Genomic DNA, 24,631 nt, shown 5'->3' with positions numbered 1-24,631 from the left:
CACACACAAAACTTGGTTGACTCCTATAACTAGGATCTACATGGAGTGTGCTGGCTTCAGGCATGGTTGGGAGGGACCTTACTATAATGGAAAATATCACCAGCACACTGCATCTTTGCTTTCTCCTATTGAGGCTTCATAAAGTGTATCCTTCTAATATGGTGATGCTCATGGTCACCAGCAAATCAAAGCTTATTATTTAGCTGTTTAGAAACCACCCTGGAATAACCCCACAGTTCTTGTAGAAGCCTTGGGGCTTTCTCATTGCCTTGCATTGATGGACATGCCCCTCCCTAAAACAGCCCTTTTGACTCTGATCTGCCAATCTGGGTCTTGGATTTGTCCTTGAGCCTAGAGGTGAGTTTAATCCCAACCAAACCCTCTAGGTAGGGGAGGGACAGCTTCTCAAAGTAAAATCTAGGTGCCGTTGCCAGGAGGGAGGGAAATGGACTTTTGTCTGGTAAAGACAGCAGATGACCTCTGTGTGCCTCTTTTGTTCTTTACTCTTTTATAAAGATTCCTAGGGAAGCCATTGCTAGAACAAAGTGCTGTCTCCACAGACAGAGGTTGTTCTCAGCACTTCTCTGCTGATCAGCCTTCTCTCCGCTACCCTCTGGAGGTCTCTGCAACCTCAGGGAGGCTGATGTGTCACTTCAAGCTGGTGGCCGTCGTGGGCTATCTGATCCGTCTCTCCATTGAGTCCATCCAGATGGAAGCTGACAACTGTGTCACTGACTCCTTGACCATTTACGATTCCCTCTTGCCCATCCGGAGCACTGTCTTATATAGGTATTTAGGAAGGCATGCTGGTTGGGAGTGGAAAAATCTTTTATAACAATATGTTTTACAGTATCTGTTTCTCCTTGGATTTGTTTTAACCATGTTGATGTACATGCATGCGATCAAAGATTTATACATGCTAGATGTAGTACCCATGATATTAGCCAGAGCCAGTGAGACTCAGTGATTGGTTTTCTCGGATAGCAGATGAGAGTTAAAATCAGTGCATCAGAATCTGCAGTCAGCAGTTCTGGAATATAAGGGTTTTGGGGTTTAATTTTACTTTTATGACTCACTATCACATCTACAGTTTTAATAATGTGATAGTAGATACTCTATGTTGATTAAATAGCATTTCTGAAACAATTAGAAAATGTTTCCTTATTATGAAGATGATGCAATGTTCATCCTAGAAAATGAGGTCAGAGGAAACATTATCAATTATTTCCCAATCCCATTACCCAGAACAAATATCTGTTGTATTTTTGCATCTGTCCTTTCATTCAAATGTTTATAGTATACTTACCTACATATAGACTACCCATATATACACATATGTATATATATACACATATCCTAATATTGTTTATTGACTTGTATGAGTGCTTAATATTTTGATAACCTTCTAATGCTTAATATTGTGATAACCTAATAATAAAAACCTGTTAGATTTCATGAAGAATTTACTATTTGTTACCCAGTGTGCTGAACAGGCACATGTGTTATGTTATTGTTCTTCATAGCACTTATGGATTGCTGCTGGGTATGTATGTATTTATATTTTGGCGTGAATGCATATGTTAAAAATTCATAAGTAATATAAGGCCCTGCAGTGAAAAGTAAGTTTGTTGTTCACTCCTTTTCTTTCATCATTGACAGTGGTTTCTTTTCATCTTTCTGAGTATTTAATTGTCTTATTTAACTATCACCACAATGTTATAAGGAATATACTTATTACTGCTGCCATTTCATAGTCAGGAAACTGATGTGTAGGAAGATCTAGTGACTTCATTGCCCAAGTCTGCCAGCTAGTTAATTGGCAGAGCTGTGTTTTAAACTCAATTTTCTTTAGAGCTAAACCTGTAACTTTATATTTGATGTGCTCTCAAGGAGGGCCCAGCAATGGCGATGCATGAGAATTCCTATGTAGCTGCTGCACAGAAATTTCTGTACCTTTATCAGCCTCATCTATCTCCCTTCATGGCCAACGTGAAGTCCCAGATGGCAGTGTGACCTGGGGGGCCACATGGATGTCTGGGAAATGCGTGGAGTTAGTGGTGGAAGAAGTGCATTCTTCAGTTACTTATTAGATATGTATTTTTATTTTGTTATGTGGTTTCAGAATTTGTGAACCCACCAGAACATTGATGTCATTTGTTTCCACCAATAATCTCATGTTGGTGACATTGAAGTCTCCGCAGATATGGAGACTCTCAGGAATCCGGGCATATTTTGAAGTCATCCCAGAACAAAGTAAGTGATCCTCAATCGGAAAAAATGTCACCTCTACAAATATTTGTTCTGATGCTGCAGTCTGATCTCTTCTGAGACTGTGTGGTTGTACAAGTTGTATTGGTTCAGAGGTCCTAGGTCAGAGTCGAGTCAAAACAGAGATGTCATATTAATTTTGCTTTTTTTTTTTAAAAGATTTATTGATTTATGCATACAGAACTGGGGCACAGTCCAGAGATGCAGGTGTGGTGAGAGAATTCACCAGAAACAGAGCAGAGTCAGGATAGGCAGATCGACAAATTACACTGCTAAGAGGCACAGCTAGTGAGACAGGAGAGGTCTGCTCTACCATGGGGGTCACTTCTGGGACTAGGGATATAACCAGCACAGAAGCAGCTGCGGCTAGCTTGCAGTGCTGTGCCTCAACCCATTCCACCACCAGGGAAGGCCCCATATTAATTTTCTAACAGAATTTAATGTAAGGAACTGTTAATTCAGTTATGAAGTTGTTATTTAGGTAACTCAATAGGTATAGTAAAAGCTGTAAGGTTTCATGAATGCAATATGTAGGAGTATCGACCACCCATAATTCTGGGGCCACAAGGAAAGTGCTGGAATGATTACATTTTAGAGCTTGGAGGAGGGGTTTGTGTACTGAGCTCAGACCTCTGTGGAGGTTTGTGTTCAGCTTCTAAAGAGTTGGGACCTAGGTCTTTGACAAGGTGTTAGCTTGCTGAGGGTAGTATCTTTGAGGAAGATTTGATAAAGTGGACATTGAAGGGAAATGCTACAACCCTACTCTAGAAAGGAAGTGTCACAGCAGGAGCTAAGAAGCCTCCCAAGTTGACACTCTCAGGAAGAGGAGAAAGACAGGAAGTAGCTTCAGCCCTGTCGCGGGCTCCCACACCCTGCCCATTTAGTGCCCTACTGGTGTCTTATCAGGAAGCCAGGTGGTATAAGAGGGAAGGGTTTGAAGAGCCCCAGCGCCAGCCCCAGCATTCCAGAGCAGAGGAGGAATGGGCTGGAGTGGAGAGAAATGGCTCTTAACAAGTTCAATAGACGGTGGTTTTTCTGTGAATTTTCACTTATAATTATTTCATGTGAAAGCTACCCTAGAATTTGCTGTGAAGCAAAATCCAGAGGATTCAAAGGATTTTTCTATTGCAGACAGTGAGCAAAAGGCAACCTCCCTTCATTCTTCTGTTTTTAACTTGGATGGATGGAGTGAAACAAAACAAAATGAGCCTTCACTAAAGTCTAGTTTTTTGTAATAGCTGCTGCCCAGTAACTGGGCAGATGGTTCAGGCTGTGCCGGGTAACTTCTTAATGAGTCTTAAGGAAGCCAAGGGGATCACGGGAGATGGTGTGGGGAGGGAGGAGGACTTGGCATAAGCTGATGGTGATAGCTTTAAGTTCTGTTTGTTAGGACAGTGACTTATTTTGATAGCTTTTCTCCTTCAAATTTTATAAAATAAAATATAAAATTGATTTTTTGAACAAAACTGAGCTCTAATATTTGAGAAGTGGTTAACGCCAAAGGTTAAAAATATGACTACCTCAGAAGCAGTGCAGTGAAATTTGTCTGTTCATTCAACAAATATTTGTTGAGAATCTGTTATATTCTAGGAACAATTCTAGATCTAAAGGGAAAGTGGTAAATCAATAAAATAAACAAAACCCACTGCTTTTCAGGAATTTACATTCGAGCATAAGGAGGAGCACATCAATAAAATTGACATTTAGATGGTTTTATTTAGAAGGAACAAATGTTATGTAAACTGGATATATTTCTGCAACAACAAATCTATACTCACTTGAAAAGAATAAACTTGAAAGCTTTTAAAAATATTTTAATAGTGAGTAATAGTGTCATATGACCAGACAATGTGATTGAAAATAATTATAGAATTTGAGCAAATATGTTAGCTATCTGCTTGCAGGATACTACTTTTTTCTTTAACAAAAATAGTTTAAATTTTTTTTAAAAAAAATAGAAGCTTGTTTATCTGGAAATGTGCATTCTGTACTTAAAGAAATATTTATAGCATGTTTCCCATAATCTCACAACTGAGAATCATTGTGTGTTATTGGGTATTTTTTTCAGAGTGTGAAAACACAGTGTTGGTCAAAGAAATTACTGGCTTTGAGGGAAAAATTTCAAGCCCATATTACCCAAGCTACTACCCTCCAAAGTGCAAGTGTACCTGGAAATTTCAGGTAGCCTAATTTCACCATTATCTTAGAAAAATAGTGTTAAACAATTTTTTTAGTGGCAATTTATTTTTGAATTTTAATTCACTCTTTTTTAAGTTATAAAACATTATTTTTATGTAATATTTAAGCCTTATTGAAATATATTATCTGGAACATGAAAGTTCTCTGTAATCTCAACTGGTACTGCTTATTTGCAGATTGGGGCTTATTTTTCCAGTTTATTACTTTGTATTAAAAAAAGCAAAGGCATTCTTATGGGATCAGTCTATTTTATTATGCTAAAGCTTATTAATTTTTGATGACTATCAACATTATAATAGGAACAATAAACAATAATTGATTAGGAATATATATATATATATATATTTATATATTTCTTCTGTACAAGTAAACCCATAGTAAATTTATATTAAATATATACATCTCTCTCTAGTGCTAGACAGAAAATTTCTTCTTTTCTTCTTTTTAAAATCTTAGTCTGTTTAGTCCTAAACCTTGCTGTGATAAAATTTGGTCAGTGCATAAATGAGGTTAGTAGATCCCTTTCTCACTATACTAAGCATCAAGCCAAGGGAACGAGTTTTCAGTAAGGAAGTCTTCAAGAAAGCATGCTTCTGACTTATGTTTTCCAGACTCCCCTGTCAACTTTTGGTGTGGCACTAAAATTCCATAATTATTCAATAACCAAGAAGAGTGTGAAAGGCTGTGACCATGGATGGTGGGAAATTAATGAACACATGTAAGTGATTTTCATAGATGAGGAATCTGATGGATGGTCTTGAATTTGTTGTCCCCAAGGAGTTTGCATTTCACTATTTACAGATAGGGAAACTGAAGGACCCAGGAATTAAATAGCTCGCTCACGTTCACACAATTCACAGTGAGTAAGCCAGCACTCAATGCCTACCTGCTGGCACCAGCTCCTTGCCCACCACGGCTTATGCATTTGGGTTCTGGCCGTGCACACTATATTTTACAATAGACTGGCAAATAGTCTTTTAACTACAAAGCCATCAAGGAAAGTCATACTTAGGAGTTTGGTGGTACAAAGGTTAGAAAGATTAGCAGGTCTGTGCTGTAGGAGAGATCTGGCTGGCCTCACAGTATGCTGAAGCTGGATGTGAGTTGAGGTTGACCAGAGAGAGGCTGAGAGAAATCTAGATGCCTGGGCTTTTTCTGTCAACCTAGTAAGTCCTCATTTTTACCCCTAATTTATCCTTTACTTGCTGTTAATATTTATTTGTATCTAAAATTCTAATAGGTTTTACATTTCACATTGAAAATATAAAAGATGACCTGTTTTAGTATCTGACTAGCTTCTTAGTTTACCTGGAGATAAGAATTTTTGTAAAGTTAGCCTAAGGGAGTTACCTGCTGATTCTTTGCTCATTGTTAGTTCATCTTTCTAAAAGATTTTCCTGAACAATCTTTCATCTCTGTGGGACTCATATTACATGCCAAACAGTGTTTGGTTCTGTCTTCCTCAGAATAGGACCTATCCGATTTAAAGGCACTTTTGGCTCTGTTATTAGTATGTGACTTATACTCCTTTTGGGAGTATTTTTGAACCAAGAATCTGTTATTCAGGAAGCAAAAGAGTTGGGTTCAAATTGCAGCCTTATTACTTAGTGACTACATTTTACTAAGACAACTTATTTAACCTTGTTGATTTTTAGTCTGTGAAATGAAGTATTCCTACTTACTATGGAGGGTTTGGGGTACGCATCCAATGAAGTAATGCATACCACACACCAAAAATAGTAGCTCTTATGTGATTAATAAGATTGCTTTGGAAATGAAATCAGGTAAATAAATGTTACTGAATATGTCCCAAGGCTTTAGGAATGCTGAGTTTTGGTATTTAATTAAAGGCCTAGAAAGCAAATCTTTACAATTGTTTTTAAAAGATCAGACAGCTGTGCTTTCAAAATGGAATACTACTTCTTCCTTAAGTAACAACCCTCACCCCTCACCATGTAGTGCTGCCAAAGTAAGCCAGGGCCTCCTCTGCCCTAAATACTTTCCCTGAAGGACCAGTCCTTTACTTTTCCTTGTGGACTGACTGAAATCCTATAAGATTCTGTTGATGCTTCTTGTTCCCTGGGGAGTTACAATGCCAGCCTTTCCCATATCAATCTTTTTCATTTAAAATAGAAAATCTTAAATTAAATTAAATTAACTTCTCAACTTGCTGAGAAGTTAGCCTGAAGGTCTATGGAGAAAAAGTAAATCTGACACTGGGAAGCCTGTGACCTTGAGTTCAGAGAGCATGGTGGTGGCTATATAGGCCCGGCACAACCAGGCTAGTGCAGTATGTGAACCCTAAGGAACAAATAGCCTCCCACAAAGCTGTAGCAGAGCACAGATTGCACTAGAAAGTGCAGACATATAGTCTCAGGCAGACTATGTCCAGAGCCTGCTTGTACTTACTGGCTACTTGAACTTTAAAAACTTGCTCCACAAATTCCATCTGTTTCCTTAATTGTCAGGTGTCTGCCCCCATAAACATCTGCTGGATTTCTCCAATGTATTTTTTTTTTTTAATTTTTGCTCCATAAACAACCATCATACCCCATTGCCTACTGTTCCCCTCTAAATTCCAATCCCAGTGTGGATCACTTCCCCGTGGATTCTGCTCAATGTCTGGGGGAGACTTATCTTCACAGGAAATCTGGTTGATGTGAATGGAAAGCATGAATAAGGTCATTCTGAGGCCAGATAGCAATAGTTGTGTCTTTAAAACCCAGCATTCTCTGGCCGCAGAAGTTCCACTCACAAGCTTCTCTTTTCAGGTGCCTCTCTGATCCTGGCTCCCTCTTCTCAGGTGGCTATAAGCAACTATGTTCTCTTCCTTGTATCCCAGGAGTTAGCTCACAGGTCCTGAACTTCAGACAGTTACCAAGATTCTTCCAGAATGTATATGAATGCTTTGTTTCTTTGAACTTTAAAATCACGGGTTACATCTGAGCTCCTCTCATAGGATATTGGTGTCTGATGCATTGAAGTTTCATGGTCCCCAAGAGTTTTGGGGTCCTGGAGTGACTGACATTCACAGATTCCAGTGAGCCCTCCCCCCTCAAGACTTATTTTTGCTGTTCCCTTGAAAATTTGCAGGCTTCACTCTCGGAGAGTCTTGCCCACACAGGATAGAGACCTCTTACCAGGGACCCCATGTAATAATATCTCATGTTTCACTAACCACAGTGCTCATATAAGAACTATTGACAGGAGAGACATTTTGTCTAAGTTATGAAAAATTGAAGAGGTGAATATTGCAGGTAGAAAGCATTACTTTTTGCTAAAGACAAGCTCAATAGTATGCATCAGATTTCAATTTAGAATGAAATGATTGTGTTGTCTTTAGCGTGAAGTGTGCTAGGAATTTTTGCATGCATAATTACAACATGAGCTTGTGGATTCTACTCTTCTCTATGAGAGACATGTGGACAAAAGCAGGCAGTTGTTACCTAGTTATCTACACTGAAAAAAAGAGAAAGGACTAGGAGAATTAAACACTGTCTCTTCTGGTTAGAAATGTTCCTGAGGAAAGCAAGGAATAGCAGAGAGCATAGTACTGCTGTTGTTAGGAGAGGAGAAAATCAATCAAGTGTGTAGAAATTATTCATAGTCACTTAGCACAGAATGCATGAAAGGGACAACCACTGTTAGTGCCATCACAAGCATCTGTGCTTTTGAAACCCAAAGACCAAAGTATTAGTGACGTTCCCATCGGCAGGAATGACCTTGATAGACCTGCAAAGCCATGTGTCCCTACTCTGTCCCCAGGTACTGCGGCTCCTACATGGATCACCAGACGATTTTCCGAGTGCCCAGCCCTGTGGTCCACATTCAGTTTCAGTGCAGCTCAAAGCTTTCAGACAAACCACTTCTGGTGGAATACGGCAGTTACAACATCAGCCAACGTAAGCGGAGCCAGTGCCTTAGAAAAACTGAGGATAATCCTTTGTAACTCTAAACTTTATGACTTAAAAGGAAGAAAAAATGTTTTATTTCTATTACTTTCTATTTTTATAACAAGAGTATAAATGTGTAATATAAGCAATATATAATGATACAAATGGTAGGAGGTGGGGCTTTGGTGACATGTTACTGCTATATTTCAACATTACAGTAAATAGTGTATATTATTTCTTCTGCAATTTAAATATAGCAGAATATTTTTAAAGATACTTATATTAAAGTATATAGTATACATACTGTAATATATACTATATCTATATACTATATACTACTTATATATTATAGTATATAGTATAATATAGTATATACTATACTATTATAGTGTATAGCATACACTGTAATATATACTATATACTATATTATTATATTATAATATATTAAATATATATTATAATACTAGATTATGGTATATAGTATATATACAGTATATAGTATATATGTATACTATATTAAAGTATTATATTATTTGTACTGTATAGACTATATACTATACTATAGTATTATAATATATAGTATATATTGTAATATAAATGTATTAAAATATTCTGCTATATTTAAATTGCAGAAAAAATAATAGAGCTGTTTGTTAGCATCAATTTATATTGAAGAATTCTTTTACACATTATTGTTTAATTATGAGACAATTTTTTTGATTTGTTCTTAGTGGATCAGACACCAACAACTGTGAATCCCTTTGACCTGTGATGTATAAAAAGAGCCAGTTGATTAAGTTAGGGGCTGATAAGTTGATTAGAGTAAGTTATAGGGAGAATTTCCTGCTGAGAACTGCTGACCTGTGGCTAGGAAGTGGTCAGTAGAAAAGGCTGTGTATAGGGAATTCATGAGCTCTGGAGAGAGTAGATACTGAGCTGGTCAGGAAACTCTCAGCCATTTTTGGAGGAAGAGTCCATAAAGATAAGACTTAGGAGTCCATAAAGATAAGACTTGAGAGAATACCCCTTTTGAGCATGTTCTTCTCCCCTGCTGCAGAATAGCTGCTGCTGGGCTCAGAACAGTGTACTTTTGAACATCAAAATATTATAATTTCCAGCAAGGACACTGGTAAATAGTAAGCAATCTCATTTTATTTTTCAGACATTTATTTATTTATGCATATAGAAATGGGGTACAAACCAGAGGTGCAGTGCAGTGAGAGGATTCACCAGAGACAGAGCAGGGAGCAGAACAGACAGATCGACGAAATACACTGCTGAGGGGAGCAGCAGGCAGCTCAGGAGAGGTCTGCCTCACCATGTGGGTCACCTCTGCGGCCAGGGATCCAACTCTCACTGAAACAACTGTGGCCAGCTTGCAGTGCTGCGGCCTTACCCGTTGTGCCACCAGGGAGGGCCTACGATCTTATTTTTAATTGCTTTTTCCAGCTATGAAGATGTTCTAGGAACTCACTCTCTATGTTATGTTCTGCTAATACAGTGTTGACCTGACCACCCAGCCTTCTCTATCCCATTGTTCAAGGGAGTGACAGTTTATTAGGATTGCTAGAACAAAATATCACAAAAAATAAAATGAGATTGCTTACTATTTACCAGTGTCCTTGCTGGAAATTATAATATTTTGATATTCAAAAGTACACTGTTCTGAGCCCAGCAGCAGCTATTCTGCAGCAGTGGAGAAGAAGGACATGCTAAAAAGGGGTATTCTGGCTTATAAAAACCAGAAATTTTGCACAGTTTTGGAGTCTGGAAATTTTAGATCAGGGTGCCAACATGTTTGAGTGGGGGTTCTCTTTGGATCATGGGCTTATAGTCTCACAAGGTAGAGAGAGAGGGGGGAACTCCCTATGGTTTCTTGCAGGCATTCATCTTATCCAAGTGGATGTCACCCTTGTGACTTTACCTCTTCAAAGCTCCACCTCATAATACCATTGCAGTGAACATTACAATTCCAATATATGGATTTGGGGGGACACAAACATTAAGCTACAACAGGAGCAAAGATATGTTATTTTTATATAGCTACAAACCTGGACTTATTTAGCTACAAGGCCAGGATTACTGGGGCCAGGGTAGGCAAGGGAATGGGTCTTTGATGAGGACTCTGGTTGAAGTGGATTGAAAGAATTCTGAGTTTCGAGGTCAGTCTGGAATTTAAAAAAAGTGTATTTTTATTTCCTTGGGGAGGAACACTAAGGGTGCTGCATGCTCTAAAGTAATTTCCAGCCTTCCCTTCCCCCTAGTTTCTGATAAACTCAAAGAGCTGAGTCAAAAATGTATAGTAGAAGTTTGACTGTTCAGAGGCAATGGTGACTTCTAGCTTCTGGTAAATGAGTTTGCTTTCTTTGTTCTCCTTAGTCCAATAATGTTGTCCTTCAGCTGCCATCTAATCCTACTACTGTTCAACTGCCGACTCCTAAACAGCTTAACACTCCACATTTCTTTGATGGTGTGGGCTGCTAACCTTTCGGAACCCACCCACAGCTCTGCTTTTATTGTCTTTAGCCTGTCCCGTCGGAACCTTCAGATGCAACTCTGGCTTGTGCGTCCCTCAAGCCCAACGGTGTGATGGAGCAAATGACTGTTTTGATGAAAGTGATGAACTTTTCTGTGGTGGGTATTCAAGCTTTTACTATGACTTACTTCTGAATAAGTAACTGATCAGAACCTTTGCTGCTGCTGGGTCATATCCTGGGTCTCTATGACTATTATCTAGTGCTGTATATCTAACTGCTTCTGAACTGAGGTTTACAACAGTCATTTATTTTCTATTGCGCATTCGCAGGTCGCCTGGGTTATGTCTGATCTAGTTTGGGCTTGGTGGGTGGCTCTGCTTCAAGCAGTGTGTTCTTCTGAACTTGGTTCTTCCCAGGATGGTTTCAGGTGTACTCCTGTGGCTCTTCTGTTCATTGAGCTAGTGTTGAGCCATAGCAGTGGCAGATACAAAGGCTAGAGGAGCAAAGACACTTGATTTCTCTTAAACCATGAACTTGCAACTGGCACACCATCAGTCAAAGCCAGCAATGTGATCGATTGAGGTCATGGTCAAGGGGCAGGAAGCTTACTTTGCACACTTGGGGACCATGGAAAGATTGGGGATACAAATACTGCCACAGCCTCATTGGGACTGAGGCTCTCCAGCCAATAACTTCATCAACCCCAGCAGTTCTATTTAAAGCACAGATCCTCCATCTAGAGAGGAGCTCAGAAGTTGCAAAGAAGTACTCAGAATCTCATTTATGGAGCACAGCTATTGTGAATAAAAGTTATTTTTTAAAAGAGTATTTATCTATGCATACAGAATTAGGGTACAGGCCAGAGGTACAGGGGCCATGAGAGATTTCACCAGAGACAGAGTGGGGAGCAGAGCAGGCTGACTGATGAAGTACACCGCTGAGGGGAGCAGTGGGCGGGTCAGGAGAGGTCTGCCACGCTATGTGGGTCACCTCTGGGGCAGGGATCGAACTCGCACTGAAGTGGACCATGGCCAGTTTCACTCCAACCTGCTGTACCACTAGGAGGGCCAAAAAGTTATTTTTTCTTAACCTATATAGTTTGCATTGACAGCATATTAATAATGACTATGGGCTGGGGTGTTGGATGTTCCTATTCTGGGTGGAGAATCTTTGTCTTGGTTTTTATTGCTTTCTGTACCTCATTCCTAAATTTATCTCCAGTTTCAAGGAATGAGATGGAGAGAAAAGGTCACTGGACAATGTGGCCCCATTGGACACATTTTCTTTGAAAGATCGAGTGTTCAATTCAAATGTAATTGTGTTGGTGAGGCTATTTAATATCTTTCATATTCTTGGAGAAATATTGTAATCTATATAAGTAGATGTGAAAACAAACTATGAAAAGTAACCTATGACAACATCTTTTTTTAAATCAACACAACGAGGCAAAAGAAAACACTTAACTTATGGTTTATTGATTTAAGACCTTTTATTTCTTAAGATAATACTGATCACTGTATAGTGATTGAGGTTGCTTGTTAATAAAATTATTACTCCCTGTTATAGTGCTCCAAAATAGAAGGAGTAGTTGTTACTTTATAATAAGGATTACTTTTGGCAATTATTATTTTATTGTGCATTTTGGGTGCTTTTCTCTAGGAGTCAGAAACTTGATGAAGTATTTCAGGGTAGCAATATCTTACTTGTCACTCATAAGATATACCTCTGAAAAAATAGGATTAGATAACAAAAAATGATAACTTTCCCCCAAATCAGAAATGTCTGAAGAGCCAAGCCTTCTGAGTGCTTGCCAATCCTCTGTACTTACCGCTGATCTAAAGGCATTTCATGAAAATTGTCCAAAAAAGAAAAATATCCAAAAAATTGTGGTAGGTTTATACTGATATTTCCTAGTCCAGGGAACAGGTGACTCAGGATGCAGTCATTTTAAAGGGAATTTTCCTTACATATAGACTACAAGTCTGTTGTACGTTAAGATCCCATACTAATTAGCTCATTCAATTAACCTTTAGTGAACACCTGCTGATTGGTCAGTAAATAAGGAAGGAGATAAAATCCCAACCTCCAGACTTTGTTTAGGCAGGTAGACAAGTTCAATTTAGATTACAACTTGTGAGTTTTAGTTTCTTTCAACAATCTTATGATAATATTTAATTGTAATTAAATAAACAAATCTCCAGAGTTTAACACATTTCCAAGAAAACAAAAATCAGGTTTAACAAACTCAGGGTGTTAGGAATTGCACCAAAGCTTAAACATCTGCTTTGCCTCATGTAGATGCCAGTTTTGAAGAAAACACACCTTCTATTTTATTTAAATTATCTTAAATACTTGCACCATGGGAGCACTTCTGGTCATCAGAGAGTCCCGCTAACGTCAAGCTCCTAAGTTCCTGTCTCTTCTCATTCTAGTGACCCATAAACCTGCCTGCAATGCCAGCAACTTCAGACAGCATAGCCCTCTGGTCTGTGACGGCTTCCGGGATTGTGAGGATGGCAGGGATGAGCAGAACTGCACCGAGAGTGAGGAGGGAGCCCCTGTAACTTGTTGCCTTTCACATGAAACCATCCTAAATCAATTGAAACTCCCTTTCTGGGTTAGAACAATCACTTGACTGACTTTTTCCAGGTTTTATCCAGTTTTAGTTTTGAAAACCCCATGCATGTCTTGGAATTAGTCTCAGGCAGAACAGGACAGCCGGCCTGTCTAACTTGAGTGGAGTTGTGTGTGTGTGTGTGTGTGCGTGTGAGTACTGGAAGATTTTCATGGCTCACTTATTTTTTTTTAAATATTTATTTATTTATGCTTACAGAACTGGGGTACAGGACAGAGGTGCAGGGGTGGTGAGAGGATTCACCAGAGATAAGAGTGGGGAGCAGAGCAGGCAGATTGACTGAAATACACTGCTGCGGGGAGCAGCGGGCGCGTCAGGAGAGGTCTGCTACGCCATGTGGGTCACTCTCTGGCTGGGGATCGAACTTGTGCTGCAGTGGCTTCAGAAAGCTTCATAATGCAGTGCTTTAACCCATTCTACCGCCAGGGAGAGCCTTCGCTTACCTTTTTTTTTTTTTTTTTTTAAAGATTTATTTATTTATGCATACAGAACTGGGGTATAGGCCAGAGGTGAGGGGTGGTGAGAGGCTTCACCAGAGACAGAGCGGGGAGCAGAACAGGCAGATGACAAAGTACACTGCTGAGGGAAGCAGTGGATGGGTAAGGAGAGGTCTGCACGCCATGTGGTCACCTCCAGGGCCGGGGGTGGCTTTAGCTGAAGTGGCTTTAGCTTCTTAGTGCTGCATTTACCCGCTGTACCACCAGGGAGGGCCCTCACTTACTTTTAATGCTGCTTAAGACTGGGGTAGTAAGGACTGGATAACAAAGGACATGGCCAGATTCTGACTGGGGTGGGATATATGAACTGTAGCCACTGCGGAAACATACACCACCGGGCATGTGGACAAGGGCCCATAATCCACAACTCATCTTGGTTGTTCTAAATATGTAAGAAGACTGGGTGTAATGGTCTTTGTTTAAGAAATTCCTTTGAGAATAAGTCAATGAAATAGTGAAGAAGCTGTGGTCTACAGCCCCCCATGTGGCTTTGCAGCTCATCCCCAGTGGGAGGAAGGAGAGGCTTTGGGTTGATGCTCAGCGGGTGTGGCTGCCTGCCTGCCTCAGTGGCTCTGGGAGGTGAAGGATGGGCGGTGAGGGCTGGCTTCATTTCCCTCATCCATGCCTAAGCCATCCTTTGCAGAGTTTATTGTCACTCATTCGGCTGGGCTAGGAAAAGCCTCTTCTTTGTGGATTTGTAGGCATTCCCTGCAACAACAGAACTTTTAAGTGTGGCAATGAGATTTGCTTCAGGAAGCAAAATGCACAGTGTGACGGGATTGTGGACTGTTCAGATGGAAGTGATGAAGAAGACTGCAGTGAGTAGAAATGGGTTCCTTCTGACGCCTCAGTTCCCTCGGTTCATTCTCTTTTTGCTGTAACCCCCATGCCCCCACACACAGAGGTTGCCACAGATCCAGTGAGGAATGACAAGTATCATGAACCAAGTCTGAAATCATTTTTTTTAGATTAAAATCTCCAGAGCATATTTTGTCTTCTTTCTTGATTACAAACATGAACAGAAGCATTTATAGTGAAAACTTTCACTTTCTAATAACTCTAATCAAGGAAGAAGTTCTGTAATAAAAAACCCAAAAGGTCCTGAGTGCAGAGAATGTCTTTGTATGCTATGAGCACTATCAAGTGCTGTTTCTCTCTTAGTGATGACCTGAGAACTGTAATCTGCCGCATGGTCTTTTGTTTAAGAATTTACTTTGAGAATATGACAGTGAAATAGTGAAGAGGCTGTGGTCTACAGCCCCTCGTGTGCTTTGCAGCTCACTTCCAATGGGAGGAAGGAGAGGCTTTGGGTTGCTACTCAGCAGGTGTTACTGCCTGCCTTCCTCAGTGGCTCTATTAGCTATGTGATCTGTAATCGACCATGTGACAATATGTTAATCATGTATCCTTATCAATACTACTTACTTTGGAAAATAATTGCTCTGATAACTAGTTTTTTCAACAGATTTTCATTTGACTTGGACTTACAAATTCTCTCTTAAATGCTTCCTTTAAAATCAGCGCAACTTCAAAAACTCTCAATTCTGTTGTATTTGGAATTTATCTTTCCCTCTCTCTGCAATAACCCGAAGCCCACGGGCTGACCGTCTCTGGTGTCCCCCGCCCCTCATGCCATTACTGTGACCAGACTGTGGGTCAGCACCTCTTCAGGAAGTGCTTTCAGAAAGACCCAGGTATTCTCTCCTCCTTAGGTAAGCAGCAAATTCCAACTATTTATCTAGTGAGCCACTTCTCAGTTGAGCTCTAAACACTATCTGATTTTCCAGTTTTCTTCCAAATATCTTTTTATTTTTAAATTTGTTTATTTTTATTGACATGGCAGTTGTCTATATACCTCCGTAGCTTTGGGCTTACATTTTTCTCCCTCCACTTGTAGACATGTTTCACTCCCCTCCACCAGCTGCCCTGTGCCCTTCCCCTATCTCCTCCTCCCCACCCGGTTCCCTTAGGTCAGCAGTATGTTTGTCACTAGGTCTATGACTTGTTTTTGCTATGCTTAGCAAAGTCCATCTTTAAGTCATGTGACCTTCTCCTCAAGGCTGCAGCGGGAGTTCCTCCACCCTCCACCGCATTGTTGGGGGCACAGACACCCAGGAGGGGGGGTGGCCATGGCAAGCCAGCCTCCACTTTGTGGGATCTGCCTACTGTGGAGCTTCGGTCATCTCCAGGGAGTGGCTTCTCTCCGCAGCCCACTGTTTCCATGGAAACAGGTAAGGCATGCCAGTCCTTACCCTGAAGTAGTGCACACTGACCTTAGACCTCAAGTTGCAGGAAGAAGCTCCCTGTGGCTGACATTCAATCAATCCAACTGATGCCTTTCCTTTTTCCTTTTGTAAACATTGTGCTCAATATTTATCCATATCGGAAAAAACACACAATGAAAAGACCAAAGGTGAAGGGCTTTCTTGGGTTGACAAAATTGGGTAAGGCTTTCAAGTCAGAGGAAATACATCTATGATATGTTTGGATAGTATGGAGAAGAGTGGGCACTGGAGCATTACTGGGGTGTGGGGATCCCTGTTTGGAGTTCGAGTATAATCCCAGAATAGCCCATTAGGTTTGGCCCTAGAAGGGCTCTGGCTGCCATTACCAATGGGGAGAACAGATGTTCTGCCAGCTGACATCTACTTTGTGTTAGGTACAAAAAAGAAGTATTTTTTATTCTTAATATTTTAAAGTACAGGCCTTCAAATAATTTATAAACTTAAGAGTATTGCTTCTCCTGGAAGTTACAGGATTTATGTAAATGATTAAAGTAGAAATGCTTCCATTTGATCATTAGTCTTTATAGTCTATGAAACTGTCCCAAATAACATGTTAAAATTAACACTTCCTGGCTCCCCAGGGTCACTCATGAGGTATCAGCTCAGCAGGTTGGTAGCAACACTTTGCAGCCTTTGTCTTTATTTTTCTTCCAAAGTTTCCACATTCTCTTCACCTCATGAGAAAAAGGCTGCAGGGTGGAAATGGAAACTTCATGTGGAGACTGCAGGACCCTTGGACTTAGTGCAAGGGCAGGAGTCACATGGAGAATTCTGGAAGGAATAACGGAGTGGGGCCTGTGAATGTCATGCTTGAGCTGTTAGAGCTGTGATCTTAAGGCTCTGTTAGTTTGCAAGAAAAAATTTCACGACATTCTGGCTGACAAATAACGTTTTAATTTGACTCTATCTTGGTATTCATATCATTTGAATTTGTCAAAAGGATTCCAGACCACAGTCTTCTGGCCCTATCAGTCTCCATCAAATAATGGATCAGTGTAACTAGGAAGAATCAAACAAATGTATTCCAGTTACCGGCATCCTTGACCTGTGCGGTTCATGAAAACCAGTGGCCAGAATATTTCCAGCATTATTTTTATAAGTTATTGAGGGAATGTTCTGGAACATATCATTTGCCATCCTACTTTGCATTATTTCATTCTCGTTTTACTGAGGACAAAAGGAGGGCTCAGAGAAGTTGTGGACAGAATCAGCAAAGACGATGGGGATGGAAAAGTCAGGCCTGCCTCTCCTTAGCCTCATCTCTGTAGAGTGATTTCTAGGCTTTTTCACATCACTGACTCTGCTCATTCCACTTTCACCAGGCTGTCAGACCCCACTCCGTGGACTGCTCACCTTGGGATGTATGTGCAGGGCTATTCCAAGTTCGTCTCCCCATTGAGAAGGATTGTTGTCCATGAGTACTATAACAGCCAGACCTTTGACTATGACATTGCCTTGCTACAGCTCAGTGTCGCCTGGCCTGAGACTCTGAAACAGCTCATTCGGCCAATATGCATTCCTCCTGCTGGCCAGAAAGTGCACAGTGGGGAGAAGTGCTGGGTGACCGGCTGGGGGCGAAGGCACGAAGCAGGTATGTGCAAGAACAACAGCCGTGGCCTGCCATTTAGTGAATGTTGTACTTTGGGGTTCTTGGAGAGGGACGTGCACATGGTTTCACTGAGCCTCCTGCAGTGTTGAGAAGTAGAATGGAGGAGGGTATTACTGTTCTGTTTTAGGGTGTTGTTCCCCCAAGAGGGTCCTTCTCTTGAAGGTGTCTATGTGCAAAGCAGGACTGGAGAGATAGTATGGGGCCTTTTCAGAATTAGACATCCCCTCTGGGTGGACTAGAACTAGGCTTTTTTTATTTTGCATATATACATAGACATGTGCAATAGATGCATGTATAGTATGTGTGTGTGCATATATATCATATATGTGTATGCATGTGTAATTTTTTCCACAGAATAACATTTCACCCCTCAGGCGTGGTCACTAAAGTTCTTCCACCATGAAAGCACACATAATCCTCCAGCACAGTTATTTGTACTCTCTTCCCTGACTCTTCCTCACCCACACTTGGCTGTTTTCTCCCTTCTCTCTTCCTAGGAGTAAGGGGTTTTTTTTAGGCTTTCTGCTATGGAGAGCAATTCCTCCTTGTTTTTAGGTTCCTTTCATTCAAAGAAGCGATTTATTTTTATAAAGGGCACACCACACGGGCCCTCCCTAGGGCCCAGGGGTTAAGTCTCAGCACTATGAAATTATCTAACATGAATTCGATCCTTAGCCAAAGAGGTGACCCATATGGCACAGCAGACCTCTCCTGTCTCCTCTGCCTCTTCCCTCAGCAATGTTTTTCAGTAGATCTGACTGTTTTTGCTCCCTGCTCTGTTTCTGATGAATCCTCTCACTGTCTTGCACCTCTGGCCAAATATCAGGCTGAACTCCCATGCATGAATGGAGACATGGATCTTAAGAAAAAGGGCACACCACGCAAACACACACACTCACTTGCCTGCACAGGCACACATACACACACAGACACACACACGTGCTTGTGTGGGCACTTCTACCCTATCCTGCCAGCTCACAGATTATTATCTAGAGGACTGTGGAAGGCTGTCCCGCCAGGGCAGTGACTGAGGTTGACAGTGAGAGCCGAGAGGCAGCCTGTCCTTAGCTCCTGGACTGCAGACACAGGCCTGGGAGTCCACCAGAGGATGCCTTTTATTGGTCTTCCACCCAAAGGGGGCACCTTTGTCAATAGGTACCAATTCCAGATTGTGTCATAGAAAAGGTGCTACATTTGCTCTGACAAGATTTCCCATGATCTGGGATTTGTGGGTGATTTTAAGCATATAGTGAGGGGAGAACCCAAATCACCTCACTCCTTTGTAGTCATCTCCAGGGATTTAGGAAAGAACCCTATAATCTTGACCTTACTCTCCTCTCACTTGGGCACTAAAAATTCACAGTGGCGCTTTCTCCAAAGCTTTCTGGCTTCATCTAGTGACTGACATTACAATATATACTAGCAGCTTGAGTCTGCTGAGATCTCAGGGTTCTAACAAGGAAAAGCAACTACCCGCTTGAACATCTGACTATACCCGAATATTACAGAATAGAATGCTCTAAATGTATTCTTCTAGCCACTGCATTAAAAACAATCATACTCTAGTGCATTAATACCACCAATGGAAAAAAACTTTAATACATTTAGTGTGTGATAATTACTGTACAATAGAGAGAAAAGAAAGAAGGAACATAATTTTCAAATCAGTTACCCATCCCCTCTTGGGTAAATATCAAGCCAAAGAGTGTTGGCTCAAATCGGGGTCACTGAGGCCCAAAAGCTTGCCACAAGTCTGGGCATCTTCTGGTGGGGACCTTAGCAAAAGGGCAGAAGAGGCCAAGCAAAGGCTGTGCTTGTCAGCCTCCCTGCCGGTCTCTTACCCACATCTCTATCTTTTTTCAGGTGTCTCCTTCCATGTCACCCAAGTCCCTAACACAAGTCCAAGGACAAGAAACAAGCACAGATTTTTCACATTCCTCTCTGTTGCTTGTGACTCCTCCAGGCTTCCTTTCTCTTCCAGTCCCTTGTAGCTTCTCCTCCCTGCCATCTCCACCCTCCCTTTGGGTTGGGCAAGGAACCTGGGACCTTCCCTTTCTCTAAGGGTTTCCCTGTTACGAGAGTTTTGATGACTTCATCTTATATCACAAAAGAAAGGTACTACTCAACTGTCTTATCGTGAGGCATTGTCTTAATAAACGAGTATGCGTGTTTGAGTGTGCATGTTATTTTTCTGAGTCATCTTAGAGAGATTGAAAAGGTTATATTCACGTGATTATGTTTTTATGATTCCAAGACATGCCATATATTAGTTGTGCTGCTCCACCTGGGAGTTCCCTGGACTAGTGAATATTGTAGTAATTTCCTGCCTCACATTCCTTCATGGTCAAACATCTGGTGCGGTGTTCAGGTGATGAGATCAGGCCTTAAGTATGAGTCCTTCTCTGTTAATTCTAGCTGTGTGCCACGAGAGAGTCCTTTACTTTTAAAACTCCATTTCACCGGTAAAATAGGGACCTTAATAGAGTTAACCTCAACAAAATGCTACAAGGATAAAAGAAGATAACGTGATTAAATTGTTCGATGGGATCCTGAGTAAGTGTAGTCACTGCTGTGATTTCCACCTCCAATGTGTTTTCCAGATAACAAAGGCTCTCCTGTTCTGCAGCAGGCAGAGGTGGAGCTCATGGACCAAACACTGTGTGTGTCCACCTATGGCATCATCACTTCGAGGATGCTCTGTGCAGGGGTCATGTCAGGCCAGAGGGACGCGTGCAGAGTAAGTCATCCTGCCTTTCCTCCCTCTGACTTGCTCTGTTCCCCACAAAAGCAGTCACATTTCATCTACACAGCACCGGGAAATAACTAGGCCTGGGGGTTCCCTGGACTTAGAGTTGTGCAGGGATTTAATTTAATTTTAGAATTAAAATTGAAACCAATTTTTTAAATCTATAGAATCTGCTTTCTAGTTCCTGTGTATTTTTCTCTAACATTTAGAGACTGAGGTCAGCATTTATCATTCCCCATGGTTTTATTATAACCTCAATCAACACACACACATTGTTACAGGAATATTGCTTTTTTGTTTTAGCAGCAGCCATTTATCTTCTGAAATAACAAAGGTTTTATTCACTTTCTTTCTCCTTGACTTGTAGTCTGGGGGGTAGGGGAGGGGTGAGCGTCTACTCATGTATATGCCCTGGGCCTTCTGATAATAGTACATTTGGAGGGTACCTTCAGATTTTAGTTTATACAGTGATCATAGGATCAGCATAAAAGGAACAGGTGACTTAGCGGATGGGGAACATGGTGAGAGCTGTTCCCACGTCTTACTTCTCCCTTAGTTGTCTTACCACAAAACTCACATAATGAATTTTCTGTATTCTGAACTCCTATTTTGTAATAAGCCCTGTGCTCAATTCCTCATGTAAATTCTTCAAATTCTTTACTTATTTGCATTTTATAGAAGAGGAAATTGGGGCACAGAGAGAGTAAGCCTTTATCCAAGTTCACATAGTAAGTAGCTGGGATTTGAAACATATCTCTAATACTAGCACATCACTAAGTGTTGGGTGCTTTCTCAATATATCATTCACATAGTCTTGTTCCACACTCAACAGTGTTAACACATTAAATTAGACTTGGCTGAATTGATGTGGCAACAATTAAAATAAAAAGAGCTCATTTTTTCTACTTGCTGGAATTTACCTAATCCAGGTCAGAAATGTGGGACACAATTTGGAAGGTTTTTAAATCTTTGCCTTTGAAAACATACAGCGTACTTATCCTCCCAAATAGGAAACAAAACCCAGACATAACAATGTAAAGAAGAAATATGGTAGGAGTTATGCATAAACTTTGTGATTGGTGATTTAGCTTGGTGGAATTGAAGTATCAGAAAGAACTCTCATTTTCAGCAGATTTGCCTCTGACAGTTGCTGGTTAGTAATCCTTTGGGCTACTTCATGGAACTTGGCTAATTAGAAGTCCCTCTTTATCTCCCTCCCTCAGCACCATGAACACAATGCTGAAGTTGCACAGCCCAGGTGGGGATGACCTTCCAAGATGGCCCTGCCTTATGTGGTTGTGTGAAGGCTAAGGACCCCCAAACTGTGCTTAGCACAAAGCCTGCACTAACTAAATGCTAATACTTATGCTTATTACTATTGAGATCTGTTATTTGGGTGTGTGTGTGAGAGTCGGTTCTCCTCCAAGAATAGTCTAATGTTATTCTTTATCTGTGAATCAAGTTTCTTTTTCTAAATGCAGTCTTCTGATTTTAGGAAGAATGATTTTACAGTTATGATATTAGAAGTGTCACATTGTTTCTTGAGATTTCCCAGAACTGCATAGCAACTAGCCAAACAAAATTCATCAGAAATGGAGTTCTCAAGGCAATCCATTAGATACATTAATGACAAAGTAACTGCACTTCATACTGACATTGTCTTCTTATATAGGGAGATTCTGGTGGACCTTTATCTTGTCGAAGAAAAAGTGATGGAAGATGGATTTTGACTGGTATTGTTAGCTGGGGACATGGATGTGGAAGACCACACTTTCCTGGTGTTTACACAAGGGTGTCAAACTTTGTTCCCTGGATCCATAAATACGTCCCTTCTCTCTTGTGATCATGCAAGTTGGACTTTTGATTATATTTTATCTGTTAGAGACTTTTTAAAAGAAGTAATTATAAATAAAATAAGACTTTTTATTTCTTCTGGAAATTTTAAATTACATACGTAGGGTTTTTACTGAAATACAGAAAAATTAATGTCTATTTAATTCTTCAATATGTGGCTAGACTCATTCTTAAATGGTGTTAAATTGATTTTTATTAGGCCCTCCCTGGTGGCGCAGCGGGTTAAAAGCACAGCACTGAGAAGCTAAAGCCGCTTCCGCATGAGTTCAATTCCCGCCTGCCCCGGAGGTGACCACATGGCGTGGCAGACCTCCCCTGACCCGCCCGCTGCTCCCCTCAGCAGTGTACTTCGTCGATCTGCCTTTTCTGCTCCCCACTCTGTCTCTGGTGAAGCCTCTCGCTGCCCCTGAGCCTCTGGCCTGTGCCCCAGTTCTGTATGAACAAATAAATAAGTCTTTAAAAACAAAATTGATTTTTAATAAATGGTCATTGTTTTAGGAGTGAAAGGAACCTAAACTAATATCATGAACCATGTCTCTAAAGTAAGATGAGATACTCAGATATACATACATCATATTCTTATACAAGGTACATATATTTCTGAGACTTTAGGAAAGTGTGATTTATTGAATTAAGAAATTACCTTAAAAATCGTGCCTGTTTCTCAGTTCTCATGAAATGAAATGCACAAAAACATTTCCACAAATGTAAATAAGATAAATTGCAAGAACTGTTACTGCTTTCCAGTCCAGTTTTGTCTGACCACACCACAGTGGATGTCCTCAGACCAAACACCTGGCAATATTGTGGGTACATAAAGCTATCAACCAACAAAAAACTGACTCATTGCCACTAAAATGATAGAATGGAATGTCCCAGTAGTTGGGGATTTTAGAGACTTGTAATGCTGTTCTGCAGTTGAAAGGCAAAGAAATATTTTGTTTTCAAAGTAAAATCTTTTTGGATTCTGGGTTTGTTTGTTTTTTATATAATAAAATCCCAATAGCCAAGAAGACTTTCTTTTATTTTCAGGGCCTAGTTATTTCTGAATTGTACATACTTAGTTCATTGCTATGCATTTATTTTGTCTTGATTGAGACAGTTTGACAATTGAACTCAGAGTAATCCTTTCATTAACAGACTGGACTTGATACAACCAAATAGGTTAAAAGAGCAGAGAGAGGATGATATAATTTGTTTTCCCTGTGACAAAATCAAAGGAGTAATATACTACCTTTTAAACAATACTGTGTTAAAGTAGGGCCCAGAACAATGAAAATAGTTTTTGTCGGCCTTGGAAATTTTAATGCAACAAAAGAAGAGAGCAAGTGGTGTCAAACTCCAGAACAGATAGAAAGACTAAAGTCTTGAATATGATTTTCCTAAGGTAATGAATATTTCCTATTTTACAGAACATATTTTAATTGCCAAGAGATTGATTGCCCTATAAAAAGGATTGAATATTTTATTAATACCTTTCTGAATAGGTCATTCAAGAATTAATAAATAAGCTATTTGCAATTTGGAGGGTCAGTTGTACCACTTAATCCACAAAGAGAAGGGAAAATTAGACTGCTAGTTCTTATAACCTTAGTTTCTTTTTTTCTAGGTTCTGATCTAGGTGTATGGTGAATTATAATTTTATTTATTGTCATTTCTGAGGTGAAAAAGTGCTATTCAATAAAACACACCAAAACCTTTATATAACTTTGTGATCTCAATTCGGACATGGAGAGCTAGCTTGGTCAGTCACATTCATCAGAAGGCATTCCTCAAGCACATAGCCACTACTGCTCTTAGCTGTGCAGGTTCATGGGAGTGTGCCATGGGAGTGTGTCCTGCAGTAATGCAGGGGCGGGGAAAGGTTAAGAAACACCAGCCTTATTGGCTATATCGTGCCAATATTAGAGCCTGAATGACATAGGAATATACATTTCATTCTTGCAGAAATGTGAGTAGAGGCAAATCCCAAGACTGGTTTAGCCGGCAGAGTGAAATGGTCATCGTAAGCCAAGACAGGAGCATTTCTATGCAGCAGACAGTGGGTGAAAACTTGAACTCACACCCTGCCTTGAAAACTACAAAATGAAACATCACAAGCCAACCTATTTTTCAGTTGTTTCCTACGAGGTTAGCCTGAGTGGGTGACCCGATTGCTGTGTTCAAGG

The 24,631-nt window shown here is 40.4% G+C and overlaps 1 protein-coding gene across 2 annotated transcripts in view; it reads left to right on the top strand.

Annotated features, from left to right (window-relative positions):
* The window catches only part of TMPRSS7 (transmembrane protease, serine 7), a 32,721-nt gene extending 10,017 nt beyond the window's left edge, over positions 1–22,704 (top strand). The window contains exons 7-19 of one of the 2 annotated variants that reach the window (XM_012729869.1): positions 561–789; positions 2,123–2,253; positions 4,337–4,449; positions 5,079–5,185; positions 8,233–8,369; positions 10,887–10,994; positions 13,270–13,380; positions 14,671–14,787; positions 16,029–16,200; positions 17,577–17,845; positions 20,464–20,600; positions 22,282–22,456; positions 22,663–22,704. In XM_012729869.1, the coding sequence (XP_012585323.1) occupies positions 561–789; positions 2,123–2,253; positions 4,337–4,449; positions 5,079–5,185; positions 8,233–8,369; positions 10,887–10,994; positions 13,270–13,380; positions 14,671–14,787; positions 16,029–16,200; positions 17,577–17,845; positions 20,464–20,600; positions 22,282–22,452 (1,802 nt within the window). In that variant the 3' untranslated portion in view covers positions 22,453–22,456; positions 22,663–22,704. Of the gene's footprint in view, positions 1–560; positions 790–2,122; positions 2,254–4,336; positions 4,450–5,078; positions 5,186–8,232; positions 8,370–10,886; positions 10,995–13,269; positions 13,381–14,670; positions 14,788–16,028; positions 16,201–17,576; positions 17,846–20,463; positions 20,601–22,281; positions 22,508–22,662 lie in introns of those variants that run through there. The other variant, XM_012729863.1, reaches the window with a different exon arrangement.
* The last annotated feature ends 1,927 nt before the right edge of the window (positions 22,705–24,631 follow it).

The sequence above is a fragment of the Condylura cristata genome, unplaced genomic scaffold, assembly GCF_000260355.1.
Source record: "Condylura cristata isolate star-nosed mole 26May11 unplaced genomic scaffold, ConCri1.0 scaffold00003, whole genome shotgun sequence".
NCBI lineage: Eukaryota > Metazoa > Chordata > Mammalia > Eulipotyphla > Talpidae > Condylura > Condylura cristata.
Note: the sequence above shows the minus strand (reverse complement) of the source record. Positions and strands in the feature narration are given on the sequence as shown.